The sequence below is a fragment of the Notolepis coatsorum genome (genome assembly GCF_963971535.1).
Source record: "Notolepis coatsorum genome assembly, chromosome: 6".
Lineage (NCBI taxonomy): Eukaryota > Metazoa > Chordata > Actinopteri > Aulopiformes > Paralepididae > Notolepis > Notolepis coatsorum.
In genome coordinates, this window is record NC_140170.1 from 1,008,550 (window position 1) to 1,022,531 (window position 13,982).

General features: G+C 40.0%; 1 protein-coding gene across 1 annotated transcript; it reads left to right on the forward strand.

Annotated features, from left to right (window-relative positions):
- Positions 1 to 1,814: 1,814 nt before the first annotated feature.
- Positions 1,815 to 10,920, forward strand: pdrg1 (p53 and DNA-damage regulated 1). Its single transcript, XM_084316595.1, has 5 exons — positions 1,815 to 1,895; positions 2,519 to 2,594; positions 4,763 to 4,837; positions 5,197 to 5,277; positions 6,511 to 10,920. The coding sequence occupies exons 1-5, from the start codon at positions 1,821 to 1,823 to the stop codon at positions 6,591 to 6,593; spliced, it is 390 nt and encodes a 129-aa protein (XP_084172721.1). The 5' UTR covers positions 1,815 to 1,820; the 3' UTR covers positions 6,594 to 10,920.
- The last annotated feature ends 3,062 nt before the right edge of the window (positions 10,921 to 13,982 follow it).

Below are 13,982 nucleotides of genomic sequence, written 5' to 3' on the forward strand. Positions count from 1 at the left end.
GAAAAATCATTGAGGGCACACCCTCATTTACAATGATGTTAAAACATAATAAATACATGATGAATACAATAAGAGATACAATAAACAATACATATTATACAATCAATAAATAAAAAAAGTGCACTCAATTAAAACAATTACAGATTATGGTGGAATGGTTGGTGATGAAGGATTTAAAATGACCACAGGAGACCAACATATTGAGCCGGAGTTGCAGGTGTCAGGAGCAGAAGCTAACAGCAGATTCACAAGTTCAGTACACACTCTAGGTGCTTTCAGGCGTCCACTCCAGCAGAGAAGTAAGATACATTGGGAAATTCAAGGTCTTTCAGACTTTCAAGCTGTTAGTTTGTTGCTCTCTCCTTTTCGAGACCATGATTTGACAGAATATCACATGGTCTGTAGTCACGGTACTGACCATCACATAGGGCTGGGAGATATACCCAATATGAAGGTATACCGTCATGGATCCATGCAAAGGCATGGCTTTTTACAATACTGTCATCCACAATAATATGCATTATTGTAAGAAAACATATACATACTGACTGTGTATATAAAGAAATTACCTGCAGCAGTATTATAAAGTAAAAAAAACAATTTGAATGAAATAGGACCATGACAATTGTATTACAAGATGAAGACAAATAAAACGTCATATCATTATGTAATTTGCAATGGAAAACTATACTTTCAAATACAGTTATACCGTCATAAGGAAAATATTGTGATATGATATTGTTGTCATTTCGCCCAGCCCTAGCATCACACATCAATATAATATTGTAACTGGTGCATTTATATAACAGCTTTTATCCAAAGCGCTTTACAATTTATGCCTCACATTCACCCATTCACACACCGACGGCGGAGGTGACCATGCAAGGTGCCAACCTGTTCATCAGGAGCAGTTAGGGCCCCGGGGTTAAGTGTCTTGCTCAAGGACACTTCAACACACAACCCAGGTGGAGTGGGAATCGAACCGGGAACCTCCAGATTACCAGATGACTGCTCTACCTCCAGAGCCACTGTCGCCCAAACAATATTGTGATGTGATATTTTGGTCATATCGCTCTAGTATCACTATATTCCTACTATACTGATATTTGTTCCCAGCCTATTTTTATATCATAGTGAATTTGTTTCATCACATGGGTATTGGATTGTCGCATATAAGAGATGAATGACCTGAAATGATGTCCACCTTTGATCCTACATGAATCTTATGAGCACGTTTTTGTAATCATAATTTATTTAAGTGTACAGTTAACACGTTAATAAAAAAAAGTACAATATGCCCTATGTCAATTTCTTCAATCGTTTCTGGCACACCCAAAAATTATTATTTAATTATTATGGCCCCAACAGTCTGTTATTGATCGTATTGGCCAGCACCACCAGGAAGCCATTAAATAGCATTTTGTACTTTGTACAGTTTACACTCTAATAGAAAAAGTACAATACACCCTATGTCAATTTCTTCAATCGTTTCTGGCACACCCAAAAACTATTATTTAATTATTATGGTCCTAACAGTCTGTTATTGGTAATATTGGCCATCAGAAAGCCATTAAATTGCATTTAGTACTCTCACAAAGCAGGAATTGAACTCTCAGTTCCATAACAGCTTCAGACGTCCCAGTCAAATGTAATAATAATCATCATCATTATATATTAAATATTTTAGTGGTGAATATATCAAAGGGCCAGCTTTTATAGATGCTGGCAGGTGGTTTCTGTCAACAGTGCTCTGAAGTCTCGGAACTCCCCGCAGTGCTGTCGTTTCCAGACGGACATGTTTTGATTGCAACACATTCAAGATGGACGCGCGTGTGTTGGAACAGTTGGCAGCAGTTGAGGAGGCAGCGGAGGATGTTCTTACCAACAAGCAACAGGTATATCATAATAATGTAATGGATCGCAGAGTATGAAGTCAGTCGGAGGCAACAGATATATAGGTAATAAAGCTCGTTAGCTGCTGATTAGCTAACGCTAGCGGCCAAAGCTAACACTGCCATTGGCTTGTGGGGGGGACCCTGATGTAAACAAGACGAAAGTCTTTCTCTTCTGCATCCATTGTGTGTATTGAGCTGTACTGTATTATACCCATTCTGCAATCTGTTAAATAAAGTTTTCATTAATTCATTTGTTGATGTGTCTCACATGCCAGTATTTTACAGTACTGTATTTGCAAATCTGGTATGTCAGTCATAAATGTATAGATGTAGCAGTACTGTCTATCTGTATGTCATATTGATGAATTTAAAATGGGGGACCCTGATGTAAACAAGACGAAAGTCTTTCTCTGGTCTGCATACCCTTAACAATTGTGTGTATTGAGCCGTACTGTATTGTACCCATTCTGCAATCTGTTAATAAAGTTTTCAATCAATCAATCAACCAGTGCTTTTACACATGCCAGCTGTGCAGCCGATTCTTTTCACAACAACAAACATGGCGTTATTAACTACATACCATATACAAAGGTTGTACATGTCCTCTTGTTATTTTTTTTCAGATTGTGGACCTGGACGTGAAGAGAAACAGCAACAGAGAGGCACTGAACGCATTGCGAAATGACATGCCAGATTCAGGTGATTATTGTTGTTGTTTTTACGTGGAATCAACTACACATGATACCTTTCAACATATGTATGTCAGTTATGTTGTCCGGTGCCTCCTTGAGGGAATCGCCAAAGACGATGGGGGCCCTCCTGCCAAAGATAAGATTGCTCTAATCAGCAAGTTATTTCAGTAAAAGTAGTTCTGTTATGCGGCGTAGTCCCGTAGCTTGAGAGTGGTGCACTACTCTACTCTACTGTAATGTTGTGAGTTTCTGCACAACTTGACCCAATCATTGACATCATGGATCATATTGTTCAGATCAGTTTTCTGCAGTTATAATATAAACAGATCCACATAGTCCACATTATCTGATTGATGGAAGTTATGCAGCACGAATGGGGGAGAAAGTGGCTCAGGACGGAGTTAGAGCCGCCGTCCGGTAATCTGAAGGTTCCCGGTTCGATTCCCGCTCCTCCCGGCAGTGTGCCGAAGTGTCCTTGAGCGAGACACTTAAACCCCTAACTGCTCCCGATGATGAGCAGGTTGGCACCGTGCACGGTCGCCTCCGCTGTCGGTGTGTGAGTGAATGGGTGAACGTGAGGCACGAGTTGTAAAAAGCTTTGTTGTATAAAATAAATAATAATAATAATAACTTTATTTGTATAGCACTTTTCATACAGAGGTTGCAGTTCAAAGTGCTTCACGACAGTAAAAAATACAGGTATAAGCGAACATAAAAAAGATAGACAGGTAGCAAGGTATGGTAAATCATTCAGTATAAAAATTGTTTATAATGATTCTAAAAATTATAAAATAGAACGGACATACAACAGGGTATTTAACATACAACAGAGCAGTGCATCAGTAAGAAGCAAAAAGTGTGTTAAAATAAGATAAAATTAGCATAGAATTGACACATGAATTTGATAGGCAGTGTATAAAAGTAGGCAGGGTAAGAATAGTGCAGTTAAGTCATTGAAATGCCTGAGCAAAGAGATAGGTTTTAAGCTGTCTTTTGAAGATGTCTGTTTACCATTTATCCGTGCGTGCTCCTGCTCACAGACCTGGTTGAACGGCGTGCGACCCCCCCGTCCCCGTCCCTTCCACAAGCGTGCTTTGCATGACGCTAACGCCAGCCGGCATGTTCTGCTTCCAATATTTCAAAACCCTTAAGCACCTCAGGGGGGGAAATGTGTCGTCCACATGCGGCACGTCCAAACTATATTTAGGAGCAGGGGGGGGGGGGGGGGGGGGGGGGGCAGCTGTAGTGCAGCGTCCGGGGACCAACTCCAGCTGTAACGCCAGTATCTAGATCAAAGGGGAAAGGCAGGAATACCCAGCATGCATGTGCCGTCTGTTTTATGGTCTGGAGGAAACCATGCAAACGACCTGGAACGAACTTCTCCACCACAGTTGGGACAACTGAAACGAAACCAATTTTCCACTTGCAGACTAAAAACACACTTCTTCAATCAATATCTGAAGTAAAAATAAAAATAAAAAAGACTAACCTTCATAGTTCCTACTGTCTTCTAGGGCTGGGCGATTAATCGAAATAAAATCGCGATCTCGATTCATAGACCTATGCAATCTCATTTAAAAATTATGACTATTCTTTTTTATTAATCAAATTAATTGTATTTTTATTTATTTTTTTCTAACTTTTTTAAATGATGACGATTCTGACTTGAGTTATTTTGTATGTTACAAGAGACTTTTAAGTTTAAGTCAAGCACTTTCATATAATGTTTAAGTCAAGCACTTTGATATGTTATGTTGTCTGTTTAAGAAAGAGTGCAATACATGATTTTATTGAAAAAATAAGAATCGTGTGAGAGAATCGTGATCTCAATTCTTAGAGAGAAAAATTGTGATTCACATTTGAGCAAGAATCGCCCCAGCCCTACTATCATGCACGCTTCCACTCATTTGTTTTATTTGTTTATTGTTATTTGCACTTACAAACATACATTCTGGATTAAAATAAGTTAAATAACACAATAGCACTCAACACTGCAGCACCCAAGTTCAACACTGTTTGATGAACATTGTTACTCAGCTGAAAGAGTTCTACCCTTGGATAAAAGAGTCAACTAAATGTATGTAAATGAGAGTCTATGTCGGTGTGCCTGTCGTATGCCAAGGACATATAATGACTTGACTCAAATGTGCCTTTTTTCTTTTCTTTTTTTTGCAGATAAGGTAAAAGTTTGTTTTGGAAACATGTTCATTAAACTCCCCAAATCAAAGACGATAGCGATGATTGAAAAAGGTAAGAACTGCACAGGTGATCACCGTAGTCAAACCTGTTTAGGAATAATCTGCATCGCATGTCTTTCTGATCATTTAAATACGGGAGAATCCATATAATTCAGAACTGCACTATTGCATTATTTTACTCTTATCTATTCTATTTTACGAACTATTTTATTGCACTGTTGTCTACTCAATTTTTTTCTTTTATTACTGTCTATTTTTAAATTGATCAAACCGTAAACAAAGAGGCCTATTGGGATGTTAGATCCTAAGAACTTTGAGCTGCAATTGTATGAAAGGTGCTATACAAATAATGTTTATATTATATACTGTATATATAATCCCAAACCCTCTTTGTCTGTCTTTATTTTATAGACCAGGAACAACTTGACAAAAACATAAATGACCTTCGCAGAGGGTTGAAAACCAAAGTAAACAACCTGAACGTGATGCAAGGTATGAGCAGCCTGTGAGACCATGCCCCCCCCCCCCCCCCCCCACCCGCACAAGGTCCTTGGAGTGCTTAAAGTACTTGAAAGTCCTTGAATTTCATTTTGCAATAGTGGGAACCCTGACAGTGTCATAGATGCAAAGCATTCTCACACGAAGCCCCTTTTAAACGGCAGTTCAAGGCTGGAATCTCACCCCATTATTCCACCTCGCCACTCTGTGTAAAAGGTACCAACACGGAATGGGGGGGGGGTCAAAGGTTGATGCGGTCTTATGCGGTCAGCAGGTCTAGTAAAGCTGTTTCCTGTCCAGCGTCTGTGTAAGTGGCACTGCCGGACATTTGCCCTACATTTCAAAAGCCTAAAGAACGCTTGTCTTCTCATGGTCAATGTCACATCTATTTATAGAGCACACTTTAAAAACAACCGAGGTTGACCAAAGTGCTGCACAATACCAGTGAGAAGAGGTGAGTCTTTAACAAAGACTTAAAACCACTAGGGTTTAGAGCAGATCTAATATGTAAAGTTGAACTGTTCCACAGCCTGGGAGCAGATCTAATATATAAAGGTGAACTGTTCCACAGCCTGGGAGCAGATCTAATATATAAAGGTGAACTGTTCCACAGCTTGGGGGCAGATCTAATATATAAAGGTGAACTGTTCCACAGCTTGGGGGCAATAATGAGTCTTGATTTCAAATTGAGTGTATTTATCACTGTGTGTGTCTTTGGTGTTTTTCAAAGACAGCGGCAGAATTGTGAATATTATGATGAAAGTGATGTGTTACACACTTTTCCTGTAAATGCTTCATCTGGGTGTCTGCAGGATATTAAAAAGCATGACAATTGAAGGCCTTAAAAAGTCTTAAATTTCATTTGCACAGGTATTACATTCCGGGGCGGGGGCAGCCCGGCTGTTGGGATATGAAATAATATAAAATATATGAAATGTTTTTGTATTCAAGTCGTTGTTTTTTGCCGGGAGCTCGGTGCGTCTGGCGAGAGCTTGTATGGAACGCGCAAGAATTTAAATTGGCATGTGCAGCCGCCAGTTCAGTGTCGCTATGCGTTTTTCTTTTTCCCCCCGCTAGTATGGTTGTGGAATTGGTATAAAACCTTGCTCTTAAGTGGTATTAAAAAGGTTTTAAAATGTCTTACATTTAGCTTGTTGAAACCTGCAGAGATACCCTGTTTATTCACCATGAAAAAAAATATATTTATGGATTCATATCTATTTTCAGGTAAACCGGAACTGAGAGGATACAACCTCTCTCCTCTGTCCAGGGATGAGATCAGATCGATCAACAGCGTGTTAAAGAGATGAGATCAACCCATGTGGACGTTGAGGATACCACAGTCCCAGTTGATGATACCAGTCCCAGTTGATGATACCAGTCCCAGTTGATGATACCAGTCCCAGTTGATGATACCGGCCCCAGTTGATGATACCGGCCCCAGTTGATGATACCGGCCCCAGTTGAGGATACCAGTCCCAGTTGATGATACCAGTCCCAGTTGAGGATACCAGTCCCAGTTGATGATACCAGTTCCAGTTGAGGATACCAGTCCCAGCTGATGATACCAGTCCCAGTTGATGATACCAGTCCCAGTTGAGGATACCAGTCCCAGTTGATGATACCAGTCTCAGAAGGCACACGATTGGTTAACGAGTCCTGTAGCAGCTCGTTAACCTCGTCAGGACGTTGGCATGGTAACTGTAGTGCCTACAGCACTGTAACTGTGGATCTCTCATAACCTGATAAGTTATCGATATTTGATTCTATACCACGTGCTGTTCCTGTAGCAGCTGGTGAAGGACATGGATGTTTTAACTCCATCCCTGTCGGCTGGTGAAGGACATGGATGTTTTAACTCCATCCCTGTCGGCTGGTGAAGGACATAGAAGTCTTCCGTTTTAATGCCATCTCTGTCGGCTGGTGAAGGTCATGGAAGTCTTCAGTTTTAACTCCATCCCTGTCAGCTGGTGGGATAGTCTTTAACTATCCACTCACGGCGGTTTGGAACAACAGCGTCTCTCTTACAAGGTTCTGCCTGGATATGTTTGAGATGGTTGCTAGGATGTCATTTTGTTAAAGGGGAATACCACCCATTATAAGGATTCACATACAGGTATGATATGTTCTTCCTGTGCTCCAGGGCCCTCATTTATCAACGTTGCGTACGCACAGATATGTGCGTAACCCCTGCGTACGATCATTTCTAAGCGAAGTGTGGGACTTATCAAATTGAACTTGTGCTTGACTTTGTGCGTATATATACGCACAGCTTGGAGCATGCGTAGCTGGCGCCCGGTGGTAGAATATTATTATTGCATTCTGCAACACGGAAATAAGCTTCCGTGCATTACTTCCAACACTGGCGTGTTCAACTTCTGTATGCCCCGTAATTCATTATAGTTCATTGTAAAATAGCGACAGTAGTGTAATTATAACGGGCTCATGCGCGAACAAGAGGTTGGCTTGCTTGTTTGGCAAGGGGGGGGCAGACGCAGAACACCCACCTCCAAACGCGATTAAATATGGTTTCAAATAAAAACATACTATTATTTTGTGTCATGTTTCCAAATAAGATTGACGAAATGCTTTCTACTTCAATTTGTTGGTTAGAATAGATTACCTCGCTCCGTTGAAACTTCACTGAGACTAACAGTAATAAGACGTGATAATAATAATAACAATAATAATAATAGCTTCATTTTATATAGTGCCTTTCAAGAGACCCATGCAAGGTCGCTTTACATAGATAGGGGGGGAAATAACAAAGTAATAAACATAGTGGACAGACTATGTAAATATGATGATGGGATTCAAGTTTGCGTTTTTATTGATCACATAGGCAGGCTATACATAGGTACATGGCACGGTCCATCGTGATATTGTAGATGGATCGAGCAATAGACTGTTATTACTGTACCACCCATGTAGCTGTCAAAGCTCCATCACAAATGCAGTTATGTGAATAGAAAGGGATTCCACTCAGTGATGCGCATTTGCCTGATTCATGTCGTTGCTGCCGGGAGGAAAGGCATGCTGCATGTTTTCAATTCATTAAATAAAACAGATACTTTTTGCAAGGGTTTACTGACTGTCATACAAATAATCAACCAACTACATACTGTAACTTTTCAGTGCACGTTCTTATTTACATTGTGACAACAGCCTTGTGAGCTCCCACACACAGACATGATGGAATTCAAGTTCATGTTTGTATTGATCACATAGGCAGGCTACACATGGCGTATAGGCTACATCATACATGGCAGTGAGATTCATTGTTCTTGTATATGCTCTCGTATTATTGTTTATATAGGCTACCCAATACTGACATCAAAATAGATTGTATGCCTCTAGAAATCATATGCAGCAGGTAGAAAATTGATGGAAAATCCTTCGCGATTTGGAATAAAATTGAGGAGAACTTTAATCCCTGGGTATTAATCTAACAAAACGAAAAAAGGCAGTCATATTCTAGCACGGTCTTTATTAGTTAATATGGTCTTTAAGTTAATAGATATCATATCCGACATCACCGTACGTGTGTATGTCTGTCAGCTAGGGTGCATCAAATTGCAATGCAAAAATTTAATCTCAACATATCAATCTGTGTGGGGTTGCATTCTGTTCGGACAAACATAAAAATTATTTGTGCAAAGTTTGGGAAAGATTCGTTGAGGGTTTCCGTTAGAAAAAAATTGTTGCCGGCCTCAGTGTCCGGTAGATTTCAAATTCCAGTCAGAGTTTATTGAGCTTAAAAACAATTATAGGCAAAAGAATGACAACAAAACAAAAGAATGACATCATCAAGGCATGTAGATTTATAATATTTGTACTTAAAACTAGGCTACTTTTGCGTATACACTCATTATATTCCAAATAAAATAAGTCCCGAGACTCCGTGCTGCTGCTGACTTTATATCAAATAGGTGTCTGTGGGCAGTCGCCCGACATTAATAAACAGCAGTCTGTTATAATCACATTTTTATGAGCTAACGAATTCCGTTATATTGGACATTTGTATTAATTATATCAAGCGAAGAACTGAGAAATTTGGCAGAGAGAGACGGCAACATTATCGTGGGTTTGCGTGATGACTCTCTCTCCACCTCCCAACGACTTATTTGCGAGAGTATGTCGATGCAGAGCAGCAGATTCAGCTGTTTCTGGCTCTTTTCTGGCTCTATCTGGGGACCGCTCAGCAGCGCCCCCCACCCAACAGCTGAATTGCCAATGGCTGAATTGGAGTACTGCACTGTGCCTCTGCAGCTGCACATGCACTCGCAAACCCAGCACTAAGCTCTCGCTGACAACGTCGTTGTCATTATTAGAAGCAACGATGAAACAAATGTAATGATTGTTTCGTTCATCGCATAGGCTATTTAATTTTAGCCTATTTTAATACAATTCAAATAATCAAATTGTGCTTGGAGGGAATTATTTTCACCGGACATTAAGACCGGAGAGATTAAATATGTCGGACTTCAACAGATTTTGCCGGTCAAATACCGGTAATTACCGGCTAACGGAAACGCTGGGTAGCACACAGCATGTGAAATATATGAAAATGGGCCTTTTTGGGCGTGACATGACAAGGCAATTTCAAAAACGGCAAGAAATAGTTTTTGAGAACAACATTTATTAACGCTAACATTTAAGAACAAAATGTTTGATAACAACATTGAAATAGTCTTTCAAACATGTCTCAAGCATCCTAGAGTCCTAGACCTGGTCCAGCTTGTGCTTGCAGCAGCGAAGATTTGGCTGTGTTGAGCGGTCATGCTCAACTGCATGTAGCACATTCTGCAGGTGCTCCTGGCTGCTGCCACAAAGTCTGACGTCAGTTTGACGCCACGCTAATTTCTAACCCTGCTCGGCACAGTCATTCACAACATTGATGGCACGTACACCCATCTCAAATGCTGTACTGGTAAGTTAACCCAATCCTCTACATCCAGTGAAAGAAACGCGGGATCGATGTGCAGCAGGTGCATGCCGAACCAGCAGTCTCGGTTGGCAAGGTCAGCCAAGCTGGTGGTCGGCGAGAGGGTTGGAAACTTTGGCTTGCCGAAGCCAGTGCCAAAGCGGAGCTGTGGGGCTTGCATGGATATATCAGCCGGCTTGTGCTCCAATATAGCATCTGCAAGTGCGCGCCGCTCGCCAACTGGCACCTTGGTGCTGAAGAGTGCCAGGGGCGTACAGTACACACATTCTAAATGATGTGCTTAAGAACAAAGATGGAACACTTTCTAAGAATTGTTGATAAATGGCCCTGGACAGTTCAGACAGTACTTCAGCCTTCTCTCTCTGGTTTCTAGCTTTAGGAGAGAGTGGTACACAAATACTGACTGAACTGTGCCAGGGCACAGGAAGAACATACTGGCTGAACTGTCCTGGGGCACAGGAAGAACATACTGATTGAACTGTCCTGGGGCACAGGAAGAACATGTGAATTCTTAAAATGGGTGGCATTCACCTTTTTAAGGGGTGATTATTTCCATACATCCAAGGCTGTAACAATTGGGGACTCAAATGATTCTGTTAATTTCTGTTTATTTTTCTGGATTATTTTTATTTGTTTTGTAAGCCCATTTGACAGTGTTTGTATTATTTGTGTATTAAATTAAACACTACAAAGAGTTACCTTTTTATTTGCTAAAAAAAAGACACTTTCCCCATTTCTGGAGTGGGATTTAGGCTTAATGTGGTCCCTGTAGGATATTTCACGTTCAAACCTTTTATTTAAACTCTAATGGCGACTGAGGTTTCGCCCATTTACAGTCACGTCGAGTGTACATACAGAAATAAAGTAAAATAAAAAGCATATAAAATCACACGGCATATAAAATCATAACAAAGAGACAACAAGACGAGGCAAAGATAACAAATCAACTAAAACACGTACAACTTGATGGACAAATGTTGGAGATCGAGGTTTTAAACTCTGCAACAGAGAAGAGAATCTCAAGCGTTAAGGACTGTTGGAGTTCATTCCATGAGCTAGAGGGGCGTCATAGCGGAGTGCAGATGTACCCTGTTCACTTAATGTGGTCAGTGGTCACTGCAGATCTCTCTCTCTGAGTCCAGTCGTTTCCTAGTGGAAGGACCTGGAGGGAGTCTGGCTGCTTCACTTAGTTGATCTGAATGAATGAAATATCTTTTATTTTCGAACAAGTATAAAAACAAAAAGATATCTGTTCATTTGTCATATATATAATATATACAAAAGATAATAATAAGAAAAAAGACAACAAAAGGAGAAACGGATAAACAAATCATAGTTTACCCTGTTCTAAAAAGTTGTAGGAAGAAGTATACACTTCTTTTTAATTCCTACCCCTCCCTTTTTAACTATTCATCACAAATTATATAATTGTATTCTATTAATTATATGTATAAACGCTGTATCTCTACAATCCAATACATTTATATATTATAAATACATTTCTATAAATATACATATACTAAATAAATACCATATAATATACATCATTTCTTAAATTTTTTATTTACAATCGACACTTCCTCTTCCAGATACCCATTTAAGAAAGATTTTGTTGTACATCTTTTTAAACTGATTTATGTTTGTAATCTCGCTGCAGTCTTCTTCAACTGACTTAGCATTCAAGTTCTTTGCATTCAAAGGGACCGCTCTGCTTTGACAGGGTATCTGCTGGGTATTCAAAAGTATTAAATTCATATTTCTCCATTCAAGGCCTGAAAAAAAGTATTATTAACACATTTTAAATTTCATTTGCATGGGTATAAATCTTTTTTGGGTGGCAGCCCGGCTGTCAGGAGATGAAATAATATTAAATATATGAAATGTTTTTGTATTTCAAGTTAGTTTTTTGCGAGGCTACCGCTATTTAAATTGGCAAGTGCAGCTGCCAGTTCAGTGTCGCTATGTGGTTTTTATTTTTGCTAGTATGGTCATGAAATTGGTATTAAATTTGGTGGTATTAAAAAATCGTACATTTAATTAGTTGAAACCAGCAGATACCCTGTTCATGTTCTTTTGCTTTGACTTTGACTTTTGAACACTTCCCCCGTCGACCATGGATTCCTTCGACATTTTGGCTTCATTGTCTCGTAAGAAACCCACATGGAGTACTGGCAAACGATCCCCTCGTTACGGTCGAGAATGAAACCCGCCCACAGACATGACACACTGCAGGCCTTAGTGCTCAATTCAGATTTATTGCTCCGATCAGATCTTTTTTGTTTGCCTGTTCACATTATTTATTTATTTTCTTAAATGTGGCCGGTCTCAGATTCCAGTGTGAACCGGTCACGCTCCTGAACTCACCCACATGCGCAAATGAACAATAAAGAAGATGTAAAAAATGGAGGACACTGAGGTCACAGTGTATACGGTTTCATTTCTAAGTTGAATGCAGGCCAGCTAATTAAAACAAATCGGACCTCTATCTGATGTAAGACCACAGAAGTGGCCCAAATCAGAAAGGAAAAGATCAGATTCCATGTGATTTGTGCTGCTCACACAGATTCGGGCCATTTCTGCCTGCAGTGTGAACGCAGCCACACAGAACATCCCAGTAACACAACTCTGGCCCCGATCTTTATCGCCTCGGTGTGGAGCTGTGTCTCTGTTAATCCTATCATGGCAGTAATGACTCTACTATAAAGAAATAAATAGCATGTCTGCAAGTTCCTCCAAAAGTTTACAATCCTGTGGTCTTCCACATGTATTTGCACGTGTCGGCTAAATGACTAAATGTAAATGTATTTCTGAGTTCCATTTTTAGATTATATTAGATTAAAATGTATCGTCATCATACAGCACAAGTACAGTTCAACGAAAATAAGTTTGGCATCCAATCAGAGTGCAAATGTAACCGTAACATCTACAGATATTTACATTTAGTCATTTAGCTGACGCTTTTATCCAAAGTGACTTACAAGTTCTGTACGACAAGTCAGCAGGAAGGGTACAACTCTATCAGCTGAGTAACAATGTTCATCAGAGTGTTGAAACTTGGGTGCTGCAGTGTTGAGTGCATTGTAGTAAAGACCTATTAGTATACTAGGAAGAGTGCATGATAGTAGAAGACGGTAAGAAGCTTAGTGTTTTCTTAATTTTTATATATAAAAAGGATTATATGCATATATATTTAAAGGCGGATTCTGTGATTTCATCCATGATTTCCACAAAACACATCAGTACTGTTTTCCTTTTGCAACCCAACGCTGGTATCCCACGTGGTTTTAAATCCCAAAGCCGGCGCTATTCATCTCAGTATCGTTGATGCTCTCGTTATCTATCTCCGTATCGTTGATGCTCTCGTTATCTATCTCCGTATCATTGATGCTCTCGTTATCTATCTCAGTATCATTGATGCTCTCGTTATCTATCTCAGTATCGTCGATGCTCTCGTTATCTATCTCAGTATCGTCGATGCTCTCGTTATCTATTTTGGTATCGTCGATGCTCTCGTTATCTATCTCAGTATCGTTGATGCTCTCGTTATCTATCTCAGTATCGTCGATGCTCTCGTTATCTATCTCAGTATCGTCGATGGCTGCTCTCGTTATCTATCTCAGTATCGTTGATGCTCTCGTTATCTATCTCGGTATCGTCGATGCTCTCGTTATCTATCTCAGTATCGTCGATGCTCTCGTTATCTATCTCAGTATCCCTGATGCTCTCGTTATCTATCTCAGTATCGTTGATGCTC

What these genes read in the sequence shown, in the direction of transcription:
- pdrg1 (XM_084316595.1), top strand. Translation starts at nt 1,821, where the DNA reads ATGGACGCGCGTGTGTTGGAACAGTTGGCAGCAGTTGAGGAGGCAGCG. An exon ending in AAATGACATGCCAGATTCAG is followed by an intron (nt 2,595 to 4,762) that starts GTGATTATTGTT and finishes TTTTTTTTGCAG; the next exon opens with ATAAGGTAAAAGTTTGTTTT. An exon ending in CAACCTGAACGTGATGCAAG is followed by an intron (nt 5,278 to 6,510) that starts GTATGAGCAGCC and finishes ATCTATTTTCAG; the next exon opens with GTAAACCGGAACTGAGAGGA.